The sequence below is a fragment of the Notechis scutatus genome, chromosome Z (assembly GCF_049901735.1).
Source record: "Notechis scutatus isolate UNSWTSFEM ecotype Mainland chromosome Z, rNotScu1.2, whole genome shotgun sequence".
Classification (NCBI taxonomy): Eukaryota; Metazoa; Chordata; class Lepidosauria; order Squamata; family Elapidae; genus Notechis; species Notechis scutatus.
Window position 1 is genome coordinate 72,641,968 of NC_142025.1, and position 21,566 is coordinate 72,663,533.

General features: G+C 39.2%; 1 protein-coding gene across 8 annotated transcripts in view; it reads right to left on the reverse strand.

Annotated features, from left to right (window-relative positions):
• TPK1 (thiamin pyrophosphokinase 1) overlaps positions 1 to 21,566 on the reverse strand; it is a 397,642-nt gene that overhangs the window by 96,468 nt on the left and 279,608 nt on the right. For 6 of the 8 annotated variants that reach the window (XM_087945977.1, XM_087945980.1, XM_087945979.1 and 3 more), the window contains one exon: positions 20,836 to 20,982. The exons of the other annotated variants lie outside the window; for them this stretch is intronic. In XM_087945977.1, the coding sequence (XP_087802103.1) occupies positions 20,836 to 20,982 (147 nt within the window). The remainder of the gene's footprint in view (positions 1 to 20,835; positions 20,983 to 21,566) is intronic. 8 annotated transcript variants of the gene reach the window in all.

Sequence of the window (21,566 nt, forward strand, 5' to 3'; positions counted from 1 at the left end):
ACATACAAGCAACAGCAATTACTTGAAAATGAATCTTTATGGGGCAAAAATGATATATCCTCACATACAAGGACATGTGCACATGATGAAATTTAATTAGATTTAATACATTTTAACATGCTCAGACATGTTATTTAGTCATAGATAACCTTATATTTCAGATAGGGAAGAATAGCCAATTTTATGAAGAATAAACTCCTCAAAAAATAGGTTATCTGTTTTTTAATTCCACTGCTTTTTAGGTATAGTCACATGCTTGATTATGTTCTTGCTACTTCTGCTATTATTTTATGAATATTTTAATTTTAATTTTAATTAATTAAAAATTTTGGAACAGTAAATGCATTTTAATCTATTTTTTTCTGCTGCCTTGAGAAACAATTCTGAATAACAGATTATAAAACCATACTCCTTAAAAATGTAACTTGAATTATTCTTGGTTATGAAGAAGCATTCTTATTTTCATATTGATACTCACAACTCATAGTGGTTCTGAAAATTATTAAAGAAGAATTATTAAGACTAAAAAATTACTTGGAACGGCTGAGATTGAAATGAACGAAACTTATCTCGGTGCATAGTATAGAACACAAGCCATCAGCACATTATATTCTGCACTTTCCTTTCACTTGTAGCTGTACAAGCTTGTTTTTTCCCCCAGAACTTTCCACATCAAGCAAAACTAAATAGGGTATGAAAGATGTTTAGAAATCCACACATTTCTCTCTTAGTGCTGAAGACATTGAGGTGACCTGGTTTCTATTGGAATCATTCCCAGATATGAGGTATTCCCTGTTAGTGAATCTGCTTGTGAGATTTTGTAGCCTCCCCTAGTTTTATCTATTTTTAAACCAAGATACTGTTTAATCTCACCTAAATGTTTTATTTTAATTTTTTTCCCTAACAGTGAAATAATCTCATTAGCTTCTTGCTCAGTCTTAGTGATTAATGCTATGTCTTCAGTGAACAATAGCAACAATGAAATTACACCATCACTTTCCTTTTTGAATAAACATGGATCAGCCATGCCAGCTACAAAACCTATCTTTGTTCATTCCTTAACCATACACTGGTTCCATTCGTAGCCTGATTGCTTCAAGACATAAAGACTCTTTTTTAATCTCCAGCAATCAGTTTTATTATCAGTTTTTATACCTAAAGGCTTTTTTAAATATATAATATGTTGCAACGGTGCATGAAGATATGCCGTCTCCACATCTAAATGCTATATTATGTATTAGTTCCTAGCTGCTCACACTAATGCTGCTCGTAATGTGGCAGCCTTCAGACTAGGTGCAAACACCTCATCATAGTCATTGGCTTACTGATCAAACCCTTGTGCTACTAACCTAGCTTTATGGGTAATAGTCCCATCTATACCTGTCTTAAATTTATAAATCCACTTACACTCTATGGCATTCTTACCTGGTGGTAACCTGACATTTTCATATACCTCCAAACTTTGTAAAGATTTCAGTTCCTTATCCATTGCTCCCTGCCAAGCAGCCTGATCCTTAGCAGGATACAGTTTCAGTTCATTATAGTTAGTAGGAACAGTATTTACTTGGCATACTATACTTGCCTGATATCTATCTGGTGGTTGTGTTACACGGGTTGAACGTCTAGGCAACTCAGGGCTTACTGGTGGACTCTCCTGTTCCACCTGCTCCTGTTCTTCTACCTCTCCTATGCCTGTTCTTCCTTTTTATTGGCTATTGATGGTTAACTGTCTCATCATTAGGGACTATTTGGGTGTCGATAACAACATCATTTTTGATTCCTGTTCTAGTTTATGCCACCCAACGTGCTCAAGAAATTTAGCACTAGCGCTACAGTAAACATTAGCTGTGCCTGGATCCCAGAATCTAAACGATCTATGGTTGGCCTCGTAACCTACAAAAAATAATTTCCTAGCTCTATGTTGCCCTTTCAGTCTTACTTATGAGGGAATATGCACCCATGCTGGAGTTCCAAATGTGTGTAGATAACTTAAATTTGGTTTTCTGCCATGCCAACGAGTGAATGGCAATTCACCAGTTGTTGTGTTAACCACATTGTTTAACACATGGTTCTACACATTATGGCTTCACCCCACAGCGTTTCAGGCAAACCTGAATCAGGTAACATAGTGCGAGCCATGGCTTGTAACGTTTGCCCTCTTCATTCTATAAACAAGTTATGTTGTGGCCTGTAAGGTGCAGAATGTTTATGCTCGATACCAGCCAATTTTAACATTGTTTGGAATCTATTATTAATCTATTATTATCTGTAACTAAAGTAATTACCCTATGTCTCATTTTTCTCTCAGCAAATCTTAGCCAATTAAAGAAATGTTGGAATGTTTCTGTTTTGTTTTTCATTAAATAGCAGAAACCATATCGTGAATAATGGTCCATTATACTCAAAACATAGCAGGCACCTCCCAAACTGGGTTTCTTAGGGCCAATTATGTCAGCAAACACAACCTCTAAAGGTTCTTTGGTCTTCAACCCATTCAGTCTGTTTGCTGGAGTAACCTTGCTTTTCTCCTGATTACAGGCATTACAGTTTAAGTACTTGATACAGGGTTTTACTTTTACTCCCTCTGACAATTCGACAGTTTGTTTCAGCATCTTGAAATTAATGTGCCCCAGACGTCTATGCAGTAAATATATACATTTGTCATATGGCTTAACATTGTTATAAACTGAGTTAGCCATCTGCAACTGTTCATCATATAAATATAAATCATTCTCTAAAGTAGCAGTAACACATTTACCCTCTTTCTCTATTATACAGTTACCTCCCTTAAAGGTTACTACATAACCAATATTAACTAAAGCCCTTACTGATAACAAATTAAATTTCACTTTAGGTACATATAACATAGATAAATGCTCATTTACACATGAACAATATGCAATACCTTCACCAGATGCTTTCATCTTCCATCTGTTTGTCAATGATACATGTTGCTTACTCGTGGACATCTTTACAAACCTCTCTCTATTTCTAGTAATGCACTGTGATGCTCCACTATCAACTACCCACAAATCATGGTTTACAGTTGAATTGCTAGACATAGCTAAATTAACATTCTTCTTAATCTTCTGGTGATTACCAGTATTCTGTCGTTTTCCCTTCTTACAGAATCTAGCTATATGTCCCCTAGCCCCACAAGAAAAACATGTCCTAACAGTATAGGCAGTTGAAAACAAATCCTCTTCTTGTGGTTGTTTCTCTCTGTTGGTCTTTCCAGCCTTCTTCTTGCCTCTTCTAACAATCGGCCGGTTATGTCAGTCAATGTCAGTTCATTTCTGGTCAGGACTTCCAGTGAAGATACACAATCATCATAACTTTCATCCAATGAGGAAAAGATGATGTAAACCTGATGCAGCTTTGAAAAAAAATCAGTTCCTTTTCATATAGCTCCTGAAAAGTTCTTTTCATGAAGTTCAAATGAGCTAACATATCTCCACCTTTCAGAAGATGTGCTCTAAACAGTTTACATGTAAGATGTATGTGCACCTACACTGTCATGAACATAAATCCTCTTCAAATTCTCCCAACACCTAGCAGCAGACTCTTTTCCATGAATATAGACTAGCTGCTGATCACTCAGTGTTAGTCCAATTATACAAAGAGCTCGTTCGTTGTTCTGTTTAAAGTTAGCTAACTTTTTGGCATCATCCTCATCATTTGGATCCCAAGCATTTACATCTGGTGGATCCTGAATTGCAGCCCATAATCTTTCCCTACGCAGAAGTAGACTGCACTTCATAGACCAGGAAGCATAGTTTGTTCCATCCAACTGGATTATCAGTGATAGACTTGTTGACAGGTCTTGTGCCATCTTTACCAGGACAGTAACCCACAATTAAACAGTAAACAGCTGTCTGCATATGGTACTGTGTATTCACACTAACTCTCAATTTTCAGAAGGGACAGCACTAGCCTTTCAAAAGTTTTCATAACTACAGATGTTAGAGCAACTGGTCTGAAATCATTCAGTTCCTTGGTGGAGGGCTTCTTTGGCACTGGGATGATAGTAGAGTGCTTGAAGCAAGAAGGAACATAGCACATCTCTAGTGATTTATTGAAGATTCAGGTGAAGATGGGGGCCAATTTGTCAGCACAGACTTTTAAGCAAGAGGGAGTTATCTTGTCTGGGCCTGGTGCTTTTTCTGGCTTTTGTCTGTGAAATAGATCTTGCACTTCTTTTTCTGTGATCACCAGGAGTTGCAAACACAATGGGTTGGGTTCAGTTGTAGGAGACTTGGCTGTTGGTGTGTCTGAGATGGGGGTTGTGGAGAGGTTAGGGTTAGGCTGTAGTTTCCTTTCTAACCTGCAGTAGAATACATTCAGGTCATCGGCCAGTTGTTGATTTCCTTTAGCCTGGGAAGGAGGTTTGCAGTAGCCAGCGATATTTTTGAGAGTTTTCCATATGTTTGCTGAGAATTGATTCCTTAACTTTTCAGAATAGCTTCTTTTTGCTGCTCTAATCTCCTTTTTAATACATTTCTAGCCTGATTGTACAGCATTCTATCATCCTTTCTGTAGGCTTCTTCTTTGGAGCGATTTAACTGCTTAAGTTTAGCTGTGAACCCAGGTTTATTGTTACTGTATATTCTCAAGTTCCTGGTCGGTACACATAGGTCTTCACAGAAGCTGACATATGGTATTACAGTATTTGTGATACTGTAAGTCTGCAGAGGTATCTTTGAAAACATTAGAATCAGTGCAATCAAGGCAAGCCTGTAGTTTTAGCTTTGCTTTCTCAGTCCAAGTCCTCACTGATTTTATTGTTGGTTTCGTGGTTTTAAGTCGTTGTCTATAAGCAGGTACAAGGTGAATCATTCAGTGATCAGAGGTCCCACAGTTGCATGTGGTAAATATCCAAATTATATCTGTACCAAATGTAAACTAATTGAATCTCTTGAGGAAAAAATAAAGGGTCTACAAAAAAAGCAAAGGTCTAGAGACAAATCTAGCCCCTCTGAGAATCAAACAACAAAATGAAAAGGCCCAACTAAAGGATGTAGACTGTAGTTAAACTAAACACAGTAAGCAACAATTAACAATCAGAGAAAATGATACTTTATAGATAGATTAATGTCAACATGAACATTATCCATGTTGTCCACCACAGTCCAGTTCATTCCAGCCTCGATGGAGCTAGGCAATCAATTTAATATCCTTCCCTTGGAAGTAAGTGTGCAGACATCTGGAGAAAGAACATCATCAACTGTATCAATGAAAGGAAGAAAAGTTGATGAGACTTCCTCAAAGGAAAAAAAGTGTGTGTTGATGATACAAAACTCACTACTCAGAAGAGTGGAATCAGCAATTTATGGACAGGACACTCTATTTAGGGAGCATGCAGTCCTCAGGAGCAAAAATCAAGGACTTGACTAAGAGGCTTATTAAAATAATTAATCCCACAGATTATTATCCTTTTTTCCTCTTTCATAGGGGGATCAATGATACAACAACAATTTGAACATAATATCAAAGGACGATGAGCTGTTAGGCAAGAAGACAAAGAGTTGAGAGCATAGGTAGGAATTTTCATCTTCACTCCCAAAGAAAGCTTTTCTTCATTCAATGAGTAACTGGAGAATTTTTTGAAGGAAAACATTGACTTAAAGAATGGTGCCATCAACAAAACTATGGATTCCCAGACATTGGTCTTTATAGAGGTTTTATAGACCAATGTCTAGGAATCCAAATTTTTGTTGATGGCACCATTCTTTAAGTCAATGTTTTCCTTCCAAAGTTTCTTACGTATAAGGGCTTCTGGCGGGGGGGGGTATATTTCACAAGAACTAACTGTAAACCAACTGGTTTAGCTTACCTGAAGACTTTAAACCATGGGTGTCGAACTTGCAATGTCACATTGCTGTGATGAATCATGACATTTTCCCCCTTTGTGGAGCTGGTATGGGTGTGGCCTGCATGTGATGCATCCAGCCCATGGGCTGCCAGTTTGACACCCCTGCTTTAAACTAAAACTAAAGGGGGAGAGAGAGAAATTTTTAGGAGCCTAATCACTCTAAACCTCAAGACAATCACCAAATGGTGAGAAAGAAGGAGAACTCAAATATAAAACAGGAGATGTAGCAAGCAAAGAAAGTCAGTCAAAAAGGACCCAGATGTCTAAATGCTAATGCTCAAAAGTATGAGGAACAAACAGGGTGAACCTGAAGACCTAGTACATGACATTGTTCAAATACAACATACAAGTACAACATTGTTGCCATTACTGAAACTTGGTGGGATGAAACCTATGTCTGAAACATTTTTCTAGAAGGATTTAAATTGTTCAAAAGAAACAGATCAACAAAACTGGAAGTGGAGTTGCATGACTACATCTTTACAGAAATAAAAACCTTAAATGCATTTGGGTTAATATAAAAGGAAAAAGGAATGACATTGCCATAGGGAAATACTATAGACCACCTATCCAAATAAACTAAATAGATGAACTTTTGACTGTGAAGAACTACTAGAGGACTGGTAAAGAGTAGTTCCAAACTTCAAAAAGGGAAAAATAATAGATCCAGAAAACTACAGACCAATCAGCCTGGGAAGGTACTAGAAAAGATAATGAAGTAATGGATCAGCAAACTCCTAGAAGCAAGTAAAGTTATTATTAAATGTTAAGATGGGTTTGTCAAAAACATCATGACAGACAAGTCTTATTGCATTCTTTGACAAGTTATTACATTAGTGAATCAGGGAAATGTTGTGAACATATCTGCTTAGACTTCAGTAAGGCATTTCACAAAGAAAAACATAGCCTATTTCTTGGTAAGATAGAAAAATGTGGGATAGACTAGTGATCCCCAACCTTTTTTATGCCGCGGCCTGGTACCCGCATCAGCTGGGCGCCGCGACCAGGTGCCGGCATCAACTGGGCGCCGCCATCTTTTTGACGAAAAAGTGCTTCCGGTGACCTCACCGGAAGCACTTTTTCATCAAAAAGATGGCGGCGCTAGCGCTCGATGAGCTTTTTCGGGTAGAAATGGCTTTCTACCGGAAAAGCTCACCGAAGCTTGGCGCCGCCATCTTTTTGATGAAAAAGTGCTTCCGGTGAGCTTTCTACCGGAAAAGCTCACCGGAAGCACTTTTTATCAAAAAGATGGCGGCGCCTAGCAACCAGCGGCCCGTAAGACTTGTTCCGCGGACCGGTACCGGTCTGCGGACCGGCGGTTGGGGACCCCTGGGATAGACAGCATCATCACCATATGGATTTGTAATGGGCTGTTCAACTATGCTCAACATGTAATTCTTAATGGAACTACATCTATATGAAGGGAAGCATGCAGTGGGCTATCCCAAGTGTTGCTCAGCAGTGTTCCAATACCTAACAGGTTGTCATAAAGAAGACAGAATCAACCTATTCTCTAAAGCACCTGAAAGCAGGACAAAAAGTAATGGATGGAAACTAATTAAGGAGAGATGAAAGCTAGAACTAAGGACAAATTTCCTGACATTTGGAACAATTAATCAATGATATAACTTATATCCATGAGTTGTGGATTCTCCAACACTGGAAGTTTTTAAGAAGACATTGGACAACTATTTGTCTGAAATGATATATGGTTTCCTGCCTGAGCAGAGGCTTAGACTAGAAGTCCTCCAACGTCCCTTCCTAATCTGTTATTCTGTTAATTTCTGTTTTAGGCTCTGTATTCATCAACATCTTTGTAAATGATTTAGATGAGGGGATAAAAGGGGAACATATCAAATTTACAGATAACACCAAGTTGGGGGAAATAGCCAACACTATTAAAAGAATCTTGACAGACTTGAACACTGGGCCTTATTCAACAAAATGCAGTTGAGTGGTGAGAAAAGTAATGTTTATTTATTTATTTTATTTATTTATTTTTGTTAATTGCTTACAAGATAATAGGTATAAGTAAAAACATAGTTATGAATACATGGATACATATAAGAAAAATAAAAAATAAAAGAAACAATAGGACAGGGACGGTAGGCGTGTTGCTGTGCTTATGCATGCCCCCTACAGACCTCTTAGGGAAAGGGTGAGGTCAATAGTAGATAGTCTAAGGTTAAAGTTTTTGGGGTTTGGGGAAGAAACCACAGAGTCAGGTAGAGTATTCCAGACATTGACCACTCTATTGCTGAAGTCGTATTTCCTGCAATCAAGTTTGGTGCGATTAACCTTGAATTTGTATCTATTGTTTGCTCTTGTGTTGTTATGCTTGAAGCTGAAGTATTCATTGACAGGTAGGACATTGCAATGTATGATTTTATATACTATACTTAGATCGGATTGAAGGCGGAGTAGTTCTAGGTTTTCTAGGTCTAGAATTTCGAGTCTGGTGGCATAAGGTATTCTGCAATGAGTAGAGGAGTGCAGAACTCTTCTTGTGAAATATTTCTGGACTTTCTCAACTGTGTTAATATCAGATACGTAATGTGGGTTTCAGACTGATGAGCTGTATTTGAGTATTGGTTTAGCAAATGTTTTGTATGCTCTAGTTATTAGTGTAATATTACCAGAGAAAAAGCTACGTAAGATTAGCTTAACAATTCTTAATGCCTTTTTGGCTATGTAGTTACAGTGGGTTCTAGCACTTAGATCATTAGAGATGATACTCCAAGATCCTTGACAGAGTTTGGATCATCAAAAAGGTCTTGACTATTCAGCCTGTATTTTATTTTCTGATTTTTTTTGCCAATATGTAGGACAGAGCATTTATTTGTTGAGATTTGAAGTTGCCATTTGTTTGACCATTCTGATACATAGTCAAGGTCTTTTTGAAGGGTACCAGTATTGTCTGTGGTACTGAATAGTGAAGAGAACGCAGTTGCTCTTAATATGATCACAGAGGTAATTTATGTAGAGCTGGTCCTAGAACACTGCTTTGGGGGACACCACTGTTGACAGGTACAGAATTTGATAGGACGCTCCCAATTTTGACAATTTGTTGTCTGTTTGACAGGAATGCTTCTATCCAGTTATGCAGGTGTCCAGAGATACCGTAAGATTTTAGTTTTAGGAGTAGTTTGTTGTGTACCACTGAATCAAAGGCTTTACAGAAGTCTATGTAGATTGTATCTATTGCTTTGCCCTGATCGAGTTGTGTAGTACATATGTTTTTGCAGTGTAAGAGTTGCAGATTACATGATAGTTTTTTCCTGAAACCAAATTGTTTATTAGAGAGTAGATTGTTTGTTTCTAAGTGAAGGATGATGGATTGGTTAATAATTGATTCCATGACTTTCCAGGATGCAGCATAAAGAGATTGGTCTGTAATTTTCAACTAGGCTGGGGTCTCCCTTTTGGAAGATGGGGATGACGGTGGCTTGTGACCATAGTTTTGGCAAGGAGCTGGTCCTGAAAGATTTTTCAAAGATTATGCTTAGAGGTTTGGCTATGGCAGTGGATAGCTTTTTTAAGAAGTAGGCACATATTCCATCCGGTCCAATAGATAGAGATGGTTTTAGATTGCTTAGTGCTTTTTCAACATTGTCTTCTGTAAAATCGATATGTATTAGATCATTGTAGTTGTCTGTGGTTTGACTAGGAAATACTGGGCATGATCCATTGCTGTTTACAAATACTGAGTCAAAGAATGTGTTAAATGTCTTACACTTCGGCAAGAAAAACCAAATGCATAGGTGATACATGACTCAACAGCAGTAACTGTGAGAGGGATCTAGATGTCCTAGTGGACAGCCACTCAAGTATGAGCCAGCAGTGTGCTGCAGTGCCAAAAAAAAAGCCAATGCAGTCTTAGCCTGTATCAACAGATGGCTAGTATCAAAATCATGTGACAGACTTGAACACTGAGCCCTATCTAAAACAATGAAATTCAATATAGAGAAAGACGTAGGCAAGAAAAACCAAAAGTACACATATAGACTGGATGAAACCAGGCTTAAAAGCAGGAACTGTGAGAGGGATCTTGGAATCATAGTGGACAACCAATTAAATATGAATTAACAGTGTGCTATAGTAGCCAAAAAGCCAATACAATCCTAAATTACATTAACGGAAGGATACAATCAAGATCAAATGAGGTACTAATTCCACTCTATAAAGCCTTAGAATACTGCATGCACTTAGAATACTGCTTCCAGTTTTGGTCACCATACTATAAAAATATGTTAAGACTCTAGAAAAAGTACAGAGAAGAGCAACCAAGATGATTAAGGGACTAAAGGCTAAAACTAACATTAATGGTTGCAAGTACTCAGCATGGTTAGTCTAGTGAAGAGAAGGACCATAGGAGACATAATAGTGTTCCAATATTTGAGGGGCTGCCACAGAGAGGAGGGGGTCAAGCTGTTTTCCAAAGCATTCGAAAGCCATACAAGAAATAATGGATAGAAAGGAGAGATTCAACCTAGAAATAAGCAGAAATTTTCTGATAGTGAGGACAATCAGCCAATGGAGCAGCTTGCCTTCAGAAGTTGTGGGACCATCATCACTTGAGATTTTCAAGAAGAGACTGGACTGCCATTTGTCAGAAATGGTGTAGGGTCTCCTGCTTGGGTGGGTGGGGGGTTGGACTAGAAGACCTACAAAGTCCCTTTCAACTTTGTTAATCTGGGTCTGGGTCTATTAGTGCCTATTTATACTGCACTGGTAAAACCACACTTGAAATACTGTATCTGGTTCTAGTCACCATGATTACACACACACCCCACGCACACACAAAAGGTGAGACTCTAGAAAGAGTGAAGAGAAGAGCAACGAAGATTATAAGGAGGCTAAAGTATATGATGAACAATTGTGGGAACTGGGTATGTCTACTCTAACAAAGAGAAGGATCAGGCTGACATGATAGCTGTCTTTATTTGAGGGACTGTCTCAGAGAAGAGAGGTATTGACATATTTTCCAAAGCACCCGAGAGCAAGACAAGAAATAACAGGTGAAAGCTTATCAAAGAGAGATCCAACCAAAAATTAAGGAGAAGTTTCCTATAAGTAAAAACAATTAATTAGTGGAATGGCTTGCCTCCAGAAGTCAAGCAGGAGTTTGGACCAGAAGACCTTCAAGATCCCTTCCAAGTCTGTGATTTTGTATTCTATTCTGTATTCCATAGTCAAACTAGCAAACTGCCTTTTGGGGCATAGTGTTAATAATGAAAAAAGGCATTTTCTTATCTAGGGTCTCCATGTTTTTAATATTCTACAAGATTGTCTCTACATGTTGATTTTCTCCTACTTTTCTTTTTTCGTTGAAATTTTGGCTTCTGATTTAAAAACAAAATATTCAAGCCACCTGCTTCTTTCAATCTAGTCCAAATATTTCAGTTTAATAATTTGCTTGGTCTTAGAGTACAATTAGATTATTTATAATCTGTGGCAGATTTGATGGCAAAGGAGTGCCTGCTCTCTGTGTAGAAAATGTGGCATTTGTGATTCAGGCTCAAGTTCCCAGCCTGAATCTTTCCGAGTGAGAAATATAAAGTAAAGTAAAGTAAAGTCACCCAATAAGAGGCAACTCATTATTTTTATAATGAATTACACTATCCTCCTAACTAATAAATCTATGTGATTTATTAAATCTTCTCAAAAAATGTGATTTGCTTTCTATACCTAATGTAGGTCTTTAAAGGGTTTTACTATGCACACTATATTCATTATCAGAATGGTTAGTGTGAAGGTAAATAAGCAAATACAGAAGAAATTTATCAATATCATATACATATATACATACATAGTCAAGATTTCAGAAGTGGTTTGTCATTGCCTGCTTGCTATAGCAGAGAGAGTCACCAAGCTAGCTTCATGCTTAAAACTGTAGTAAAACTCTATTTCCTAGTTTTTAGATCACAGGTGGTTTTCAGCAGGTTCTAACCAATTCTGGAGAACCGGTAGCGGAAATTTTGAGCAGTTCGGAGAACCAGCTAATACCATCTCTGATTGGAGATTTTACAGTATCCTTCCCCTGCCACGCCCACCAAGCCATGCCCATAGAACCAGTAGTAAAAAATTTGAATCCCACCGCTGTTTTAGATTGCTGCCTTGACTCTGAAACCAAATGGGCTCTCTAAGCAATCATTTGAACAGGCACCAAAGAAAGCGTAATTAAGTATTACTATTGATACACAGATTAAGGGAAGATTTCTTGTTTAATTCTTTTCATTCTTTAAAAAAGTTCAAAGTATATTTATATTACTTATAAAGCCCTACATAGTGAGCCCTACATACTGTGATGTAACAGGAATCAGCTTGCCCATGCATGATTTTACCATCTGAACATTTAGAATCATTCTTTTGAGAGTCACACATCTGCTCAAACATCAGAGGTTATGAGAAAGGCACCAGGCCTTCTCAGAGGTATCCCCAGGGCTGCCATTCAAAATTTTCCCTCAAAATTTTTCCCTACCAGCTCTGTGGGTGTGGCTTGGTATAAAAGTAATAGCAACCGGGGTGATTTTTTACTGATTCAAATCATTCCTACTACCTCTTCCAAGGCGGGCAGAGGTGGTTGAATTTCACTCCTGGGTATCCCCATTCTTTGGATTACTTATTGCCAGGCAATAAGTATACCTCTATGACTGGCTTCTATTGTTTCAAAGTTAATGAAAACTATTTTATTTCAATTACTCTGTCCCTTAGTATATTTAGGAATGACCTTGAGGTTTTTTTTTGTTGATTTTCTTGTTTCACCACTCAGAATTTTAGAAGACTAGAATGGTACACAGAAATGGAAAAATAAATGAATAAACAAAGATGGAGGAAAGGCCAATAAAGCAAAAACAAAGTTGTTGAGAGATTTATAAGAAGTTAAATACTTTGGATAATACTTAGTAGCATCTAAATGCAGTAGCATCTAAATCATATCCAGTTAGTGTTCTCTAACATAAAATCTTGTGCATCTATCACAAATTTAAGTGCAATTTCATCTGATGGTACTTTCAAATATATATCACAACTTCATGCTCCAAACTACAATTCAAAGGAATGTGAATAAAACTGCTTTTGATTTATAGATTTCAAGCTACATACTGATTGCAACAATATATAGTTTACGATCTGTCAGCTGCTCATGCTGAAGTTAAACAAACTCTTGAATAAACACAGCAGATAATGGCTGTGAAATTATTGGCATAAAATCAGGCACAGCTTGATTGGAACAGCGTTATATACAATTATCCAATACAACAGCTTACATTCGCTTTTGGAGGCCAAATCACAGTTTTAGAGATACTATATCTAACCATTTTCTGGGAAAGAAAAAAGATCCAACTTGCAAATTGTGGATAAATGGACAACTGATGTGTCTATCAGCAGTTGGATGCCTATACTGTCATTTTCCTGGACCTATTTCTAAATCATTTGTTTGCTAAAACCCCATAACTGTGATGATTTCTCTATACAATATAACTGTGTTAATTATTTACATTTGGTCTCCAGACCAACTGGTAAAACCAGGTCTTCAGGTTCTTGCAGAAGGATAGAAGAGTGGGAACAGAGGTTACTATAGAGCAGGGGTGGGCAAACTTTTTGGCTCGGGGGCCGCATGGACTTTTAAAATTTGACAGACGGGCCGGGTCAGCACAAGATTTTTTGGGAATCGTCCCCTCCACCCTTTCTCCCCTCTCTTCTCCTCCTTCCCTCCCCTCGAGGCCCCCTGAGTCAGGAGTTGCTACCGCCGGCATGCTCCGCACAGCTCCAGTCCCGCATTGCCTTGGGAAGGGAAAGGCAAAAAGGAAGAGCCGCGGCGGTGCTTTGCAACGCAGCAGCGGCACCGGAGGCTCAGGCTCAGCGGCTCCTAGTTTTGCCTTTCCTTCCCAAGGCAGCGGGACTGGAGCAGCTGAGCTGCGCCCGGTAGCAACTCCTGACAGCGCCAGCTGGACACCTGAGCGGGCCGGGCGGAACTGCCCGTTGCTGCTGCGGAGCACCACCGGGTCGCCTCCTCCAAGCAGCCCGCCCACTGGCTGGGCTTCCCCTCCGCCCGTGCGGCTCAGGGCCAGGCGCGAGCACCCGCGAGTTAAAAGGAAGCCAAAAGTTGCTGGGAAGTTGCTCGGGTTTCCGGGGCTTCAGGCTTAAACTTTGCACAGGCAAAGATTGCAGTCGGGAGCGTCTTCCGCCGAGGAGCGGGAAGGAGTTCCAGCGGGCGGGCGGGCTGCTTGGAGGAGAGGCGACGCGGTGCTCCGGGTTTCCTCCGCCGCGCGGCTCGGGGCCAGGCGCGGCGCCCGCGAGAAAAAGGAAGCCGCAAGTTGCTGGGAAGTTGCTCGGTGTGCTGGGAGCAGGCTTTTAAAGTGCCGCCCGAGCAGGACCACCGAGCCGGAAAAGCGGGGCACCAAGGCAGGGCAAGGCTCCACCAGCAGCGGCCTAGCTTTAGGTGGCTCAAGCAGCCCACTCCAAGCAGCCCGCCCGCCCGCCAGGCGAACCCTCCCACTCCTCGGCCAGAAGGCGGCTCCGGCCTGCAAACTTTGCCTTTGCAAAGTTTAAGCCTGGAAGCCCGGAAAAAAGGGGGATCGGCGGGACTCACCTTTGGAGAGGTCGCACTCGAAGGTGATTTGAACTCCCAGCCGAGGCCTTTGCAAAGTTCTTCTTTTCTTTCCTACCCGAGAGCGCTCTGCACTGTTTTGCAGCTTTGGGGGCCACATGGTGCAGGGCAATACGCCCACGGCCAGCGATTTTTTTCAGGGCGGGCCGGATTGGACAGACCAACGGGCGGATGTGGCCAGCGGGCCGTGGATTGCCCACCCCTGCTATAGAGCAGTGAGAGCTAACCTTTTTGGCACTGAGTGCCCAAAGCGAGTATGCACATACTCAAAATGCATCCCCACACATGTGCACACACCCCACCCCCATGCATATGCAAAGTCCTGAAGAACAGCTGACCATAGGTTTGCATTCTATAGGTTTGCCACCATGGTTCTAGAGTGTTAGATGGTCCAAAAATTGGCACTGCAGCCGAGAAGGCTCTTATTCTAGATCCTAATAGTTGGAATTCTTTGATCAATAGGATCTGAAGTAGAATAGGCCTGTTCTAGAGGAATAGGGCAGTTCATCAGGTAGTCTGGACCCATGCAATTAAAGCTTTAAAGATCAAACCAACATTTTGAAATGCGCTTGGAAGCAAATTGGTAGCCAGTAAAGTTTGTGAAGCAGAAATGTAACATAGGTTTCCCAGAAGCCCAAAGGCTGCTCTTGTTGCCATACTTTGTACCAGCTGAAGCTTATGAAAGAATTTCAAGGGTAGCCCATTTAGACTACATTACAATAGTTCAGAAAAGTGATGACCAGGGTTGAGTAACTGAGCACAAGGACTCATGATCTCAGAAAGATTGCAACTGGTACATAAAGTAGAGCTGTGCAAAAGCTCTCCTAGTCACACCCATCACCTGCTTTGCCATAGTTATGGCTCCTGAGAGGGGCCAAGGCATGGTTTTTCAGATAGGCTGCAGGGCATGCCACTGGCATATGGCCTGCCAAAGCTCAACTCAGCATGGCTATTCAGTCCATTGCCCCTGTTTCTGTTGCTGCCACTGCTGGCCTGCTAGTGCCACCTCAGGCATCACTGCCACCTGATCTGTTACTACCAGGGGTGGGATTCTACCAGTTCTGTCTGGTTCTATAGAACCCCTTGTTAACTTTCTAAGCAGTTCAGAGAACCTGTAGTTAGAAGCAATCTCCTTTTTTCCCACCCTTATTACATTCTTGCCAGTACGCCTAGACTTCCTGTCTCTGGAACTTCTGGGGCTTGACTTTCTTAAAGGGGAAGGATTGTTTTAAGATTTTTACACTGCTGTTGGGAGGAAATACTTCCCTGGACAATCAGCACTTTGAAGAAATAATTGAATAATGAAGCAAAGCTTTTAGTGACAGGGAACAAAGATGACTGACATTCAGCAAGGCTTCTTGGCTAGCTAGAAAGATTGACATTCAAACGTGAGTTTACATACCCTTTCTGAGTTCTGGTCTAAAACTGTTTTTTTTAATTCTGTGCTTGGTGACGTTTAATCCTGTGTTTACTGATGGGATAATTTTCTCTATTCAGCTTCAACAAGCAACAGCTACTGTTGTGATTTAATTATTGTATTGTGTTTGAATTTTTTCCTGCCTTATGGTTTGTTTTTCTATCTGGGGAGGGGGGTCTTCCTTCACTGCTTTAGTGGTACCTGGAACTGTCCTTTTGGGGTATACTTCCAAGAGGCAGGATGCAAGCTTGGCACTGTTTTTTTTAAAACTTCCTTTCTGGGAGGCATTCTTAAATCTGGATGATTTCCTTAGGGTATCTTGTGAGGTGAGTGAGACCAGCTGGTATCTTTAAGTGGTGCAAATGCTTTTCTTTGCATTGCTTTTCCTGCGTGTGCTTTTTCTGCAGAGCTTAAATGAACTCTCTGCTAAAGGGTTTCACTTTATGAGCAAGAGATGGTTGCTTGATAGTTATCATTGCATTTTAACTATTTTCATTCCTCAAGGTGCTCTGGCACCCTGCCTGATTTGTAATTCTAGCTTGCAGGTATTTTTAATCTAATGATTGGTATTTAAGGCAGCTTTTTGCAAGCAAAGAAGCTTTTTGTATTTTTGTACAGGTAATCCTTGACTTACAACGGTTCACTTAATGACCATTCAAACTTACAATGGTACTGAAAAAAGTGACTTATGACCATTTTTCACACTTATGACTGTTGCAGCATCCCCATTGTCATGAGAAGCCAGGCGAGGAGAAGCGCTCCTTGACATGAGTGATGTCGAGTTGGCCACGCCCACCCAGTCACATGACCACCAAGCTACACCCACCAACTAAGCCACGCCCACAGAACCAATTGTTAAAAAAACTGAATCCCACACCTAGTCACCACTACTGGTCTGGCATAACCCACTTGCTGCCATTGGATGGCCCACTGTTGATGTTTGTTTGCTGCTGCACAGTTTGTCACCACTTGGCCAGTCATCATTGCTTATCACATCACCACTTCACCATTTCTGGCACCTGGCCTACTGCCACTGCTGCTTAGCCCAAATGGACTGTCTGGTCCATTGCTGTTTGGCCACCATTGCCACCATCTGGGATAGCAACATGGTCACTTGACCTTCTGCTGCTGCCTGGCCTACTGAGATGATTGCTTGGTCTGCAGCTGCTAACCACACACTCACTTATATTTGGTCTGCCGTGACTGCTCCATGGTCTGTCATTGCTTGGCCCATCATTGCTGCTTGGCCTATCACCACTCAGCCTACAGCTGTTGCCTGGACTACCACCACTTAGCCTACAGCCGAGTCACTCTGCTCACTGCCATTGCCTTGCCTTTCACTGTAGCACATAAACCAACCAAAGTCCTCCAAAATATTCTAGGTAAACAAAAAAACCTAGTAGCCTCTGAAGAAAAAACAAGAATCATCTACGATACAACAGTGTAAAGACTACAGTAGCCACTACCTAGGGCAAACAGGCAGAACACATCCATGAACACCATCTAGAAGTCAAGATATGACAAAAACTCAGCAGTCAGAAGTCATGATGAAAACTCTTTAATTTCACAAAATATGGACAGACTTTACCACAATTTCAACTAGGAAACCATGACTTTCCTTGATCAAGCCAAGTCGAAAAACACTAGAGAATTTCTGGAAATCTGGCACACTCATAAATAGGCTATTAATAGACATAAATAACATCTATGTACCATTCAAAAGAGAATCAATGAGCCAAAAAAAGGAACAAATCCAGATGAGCATAGATTAATATCAAGATTAACATCAGACCAACAATCAAGAAGGAAATAATACCCCAATCAAGGAACTGCCAAACAAACTAACAATAAGCCCAACCCAAAAACCACTAAGATCAGTGGTCCCCAACCACTGGGCCCCGGACCGGTCCCGGTCCGTGGATCATTTTGTACCGGGCCGCAAAGAATGAAAGTAAGGCGGGTGCCACCATCTTGTTTCGACGGCGCTTGAGAAAGTGCTTCCGGGTGAGCTTGTCGGTCGTCGGTTGGAAAGCGGCGTTTGGGTGCTGAAGGAATCCTCGCACCTTAGTTTCGTCGAAGAGGGTGGGGACTTCGAACGAAGAGCCGTCCCGATGGTGGTGGAGTCTTGCGTTACTCAGGAGGAGATTAAGAAAGAGCCCAAAAAGCCCATCGACCGTAGAGAAGGTACAAAAGGAGGAGTTGAAGGTGGCGGGGAGAAGCAGGGGACGGCTGGCTGGCCGGTCGCTCGGCCCGCCTTGCCTTGGTCATGCATGCTGATGCCGGTACCGGTCCATGGATCATTTTGTACATTTTGTACCGGGCCGTGGTACAAAAAAGGTTGGGGGCCACTGACTAAGATCACTCCCCTAGGGCAAGTCACTAGAATATAAATTGAGAGCAAACCTACTTCTTTACTAATTCTGATGATGTTACCTAGTTTGGGTAATGAAATGTTTGCAAAAAAAACAACTAAGCTCAGAGACCACAAAGGATCCCTCGAATAGATCAGAAGACAATGGGGAATTTTCCTATTTTTGATCCAAAAATCTGAAGTTCCATATTTCTAAGATCAACAATAATAGAAAATAAAATGTGTGTGTTTGTATATGTATTTCAAAAGCTCATAGTCTGAATGACTGAGCATATTAGCAATTCCTTCAAAGATGTAGCTGCTCTTTTAAAATAGAGAAATAAATAGCTTTTATTTGCACATAAAGTATTTTTCTATTTCCCTTCTCATAAAATAGAATATAGAATGAAGAAATTACTGCTTTCCATTAAGATGTCTTTCATCTGCACAGTTTAAAGTGATTTCTGAGGGGGAATTAAAACAGGTTTTCTGTACAAACAGTTCATCAGAGTATAACAAGCTTAATGGATAACTTGACTTTAGAATACATTATATATTTAAATAGTCGAGATTTCATCATATTCCATGACTGCTCATCTTGCAACCATTTTGAAATTTATGTATGATAGAAGTTTTCACTCCTGGCCTGAAACATAGCAAAGAATATACTACAAGTGCATGTCTCAAAATATCAAATGTCTGAATGAATTAATATCTCAAAAATGTGTCTCAAGAGGGAAAAATAGCTCAAATTTAGAAATTACACTCAGTTTAAAGACTTAAGGATTTTATTTTCCTCTATTGCATGTGCTTGGAGGCCACAATAAGCTAATAAAATATCTAGGCCAATTTTTTGATTCAGGAAACTAAAGCAGAAAAAACTATCTTGAATTTTTCACATCACAAAGAATAGGTGGAAAGCAATCCATAGCTTATATTATCTATAAACTATGGAATCAAATATAACTGAAAAGCCAGATAAGGCATCCTATGTCTGGTTTAGAGGCCCACCTATGATTTGATATAAAAGTAATGGAATATCAACATTTACTGTAATAGAGCTATTCTAATATATATGACAACAATTCATGCCATGGTTAAATCACGGGGAAAGATAAATACATTAGTAAACACGCCTCTTACTTGGCTCTTTTCATAATTCTTTCACAGTCTACTTGCACTAAATAACAGCCTAAGTTGCTTAGCTCCATGTTGTATTATGTCTGTTAACGATGATTTATATTTGTCTTACTAGAACCCAAATGTTGTTGATTTTATCACATTACATATATTATCTACCCTGTGTCTGGATTTCAAATATTTCGGTATTTTAACATAACATGTGACTCTATTAATAAAATTCTAGCCTCACAGTAAACAAGAACAGCACAGAATATTTACTTAGTTTTTGGAACATAGTGGCCAAGATGTAACAATTTGGTAAGGTCCCCAGTCATAATGATTTATTCATCAGCATTTACTGTAGGAAATGCACTTCTCTTTTAAAAAAGCATTTAGATGACTATCTGTTGTCAACAAAATTACATCAGTTTCAGATTTCTAAATTTACCTCAAGTTAGATTGGACTAATGGATTAAAGCTCTGGGGTAACAGCAGGAAGACCTGATTCTAGTCCAGCCTTAGGCAAAGAAACCAAATGAGTGATTTTGAGCCAGTCACTCTTTCTCACCTTAGGAAATTACATGGCCTTGCCTGTATATTATCATAAATCATGTCCAATGCTACATTAAAAAAACAGTTTGTAAATACAGTATTTATTCTGTCTTATTTGCAGAATTATTTGCATGATCACAACAAACAATTATTTACCTTCATTTGTGAATATATTCTAGTTTTTTTGGCCCTAAAATATAATTTTTTATTGCAATATCAAATTAAATTTGCACACAGCATTCTTTTTAAATCTTGAGAATCTTATAAGTTGAGAAAACAGTGTTTACTTCTAAATTTCAATTCATTATTGTGAAAAGTATTCAGATTAAGTTTAAGAGCTGGATGGATGAATGGATGGATGGAGAGCTGAAATTAAATACACCTGAGGAACTTCCCATGGCAGAATATTATTTGGCTAGAAACAACAAATACATTTTCTGAGCCTCAGCCAAAGTAAGGTTATTTTTACTGATTCTCAAAATATATTTTCATATGGATTGCAGATCTTTTTGATAATCTAAAAAAGACCCAATGTCAGTCAAATCTGAATTGGCATAAATATGCAATAAAAGAATCCCATTTAAGAGACTTTTAACTCTACCAAATTACAAATCAACCATCTGCATAAAAACAAGGTAAGGTTAAAAACTAAAAGCTATATTGTGGCTATGATTACATAATTTTAGCGCAACTTAATGTCAGTTAAAATAGGCTTAAACAGAGAGTTAGCTAATTATATAATTATTACCCTGAAACAAATGTGATTTCAAATAAGCTTAGCTGGGTGATGCCATTTATTTTTTATTTCAGAATATTTTTTCTGTATTTGATTGCATATATTTCATAGCTGTAAATGTCATAATAAAATATATATAACATGCATTGATTAAAACAAAATTCATTTAACTTACAGGTTGAAGTAGATATATTAAGGAACACTCTTGAATAACTATGATGGGAAAAGAGGTTATCTTAACTGCATGGAAGAGAGTTTCCACAGATGCCATGATTTGGTCAAAGCGACCTCCAAGTCCACCCAAAGTTATAATCATGTCCATCTAACAGAAATAAAAAACACACACAAAGAAAAAAATAAATAGAATGTTGAAGAAAGATCCAAAAATACAAGTATATTTTGCACCTTTCCTATAAAATATAAATGCACATGTTTACAAAGCATAAATATAATTTGAGATGTTAAATAGATTTTTAAAATATCAACAAAATCTTTATAGTAGTGGGAGAATTTATAAAATAAGCATATTTGAAGATATTAGCCTCATTCATTTTGATCCTCTTCTTTTTATATAATGATGATGATGATACAAATATCATAGTCTTGATTTTCTAGGGTTGTAATAATAAAGGAATGAACAGAAATAGGAACATTTCATTGATTTTCTAAATGCATCTTAATGACAAATCCATGGAAGACAAAGCAAATAGTAGCTCAAAGTTGTGGTGGGTCTCTAATAATAGAAGCAGTAGATTTTGAAAATCAGTTGCTAAGTAATATGAGTAGGAGGATTATTTTTGGAATGAAATGGCTAGATAATTTATCCTGGAACTAGTAGAACTTTTCAAAGAATGGGATGGGATGGGATGGGATGGGATAGAATATTTGGCCAAGTGTGATTAGATG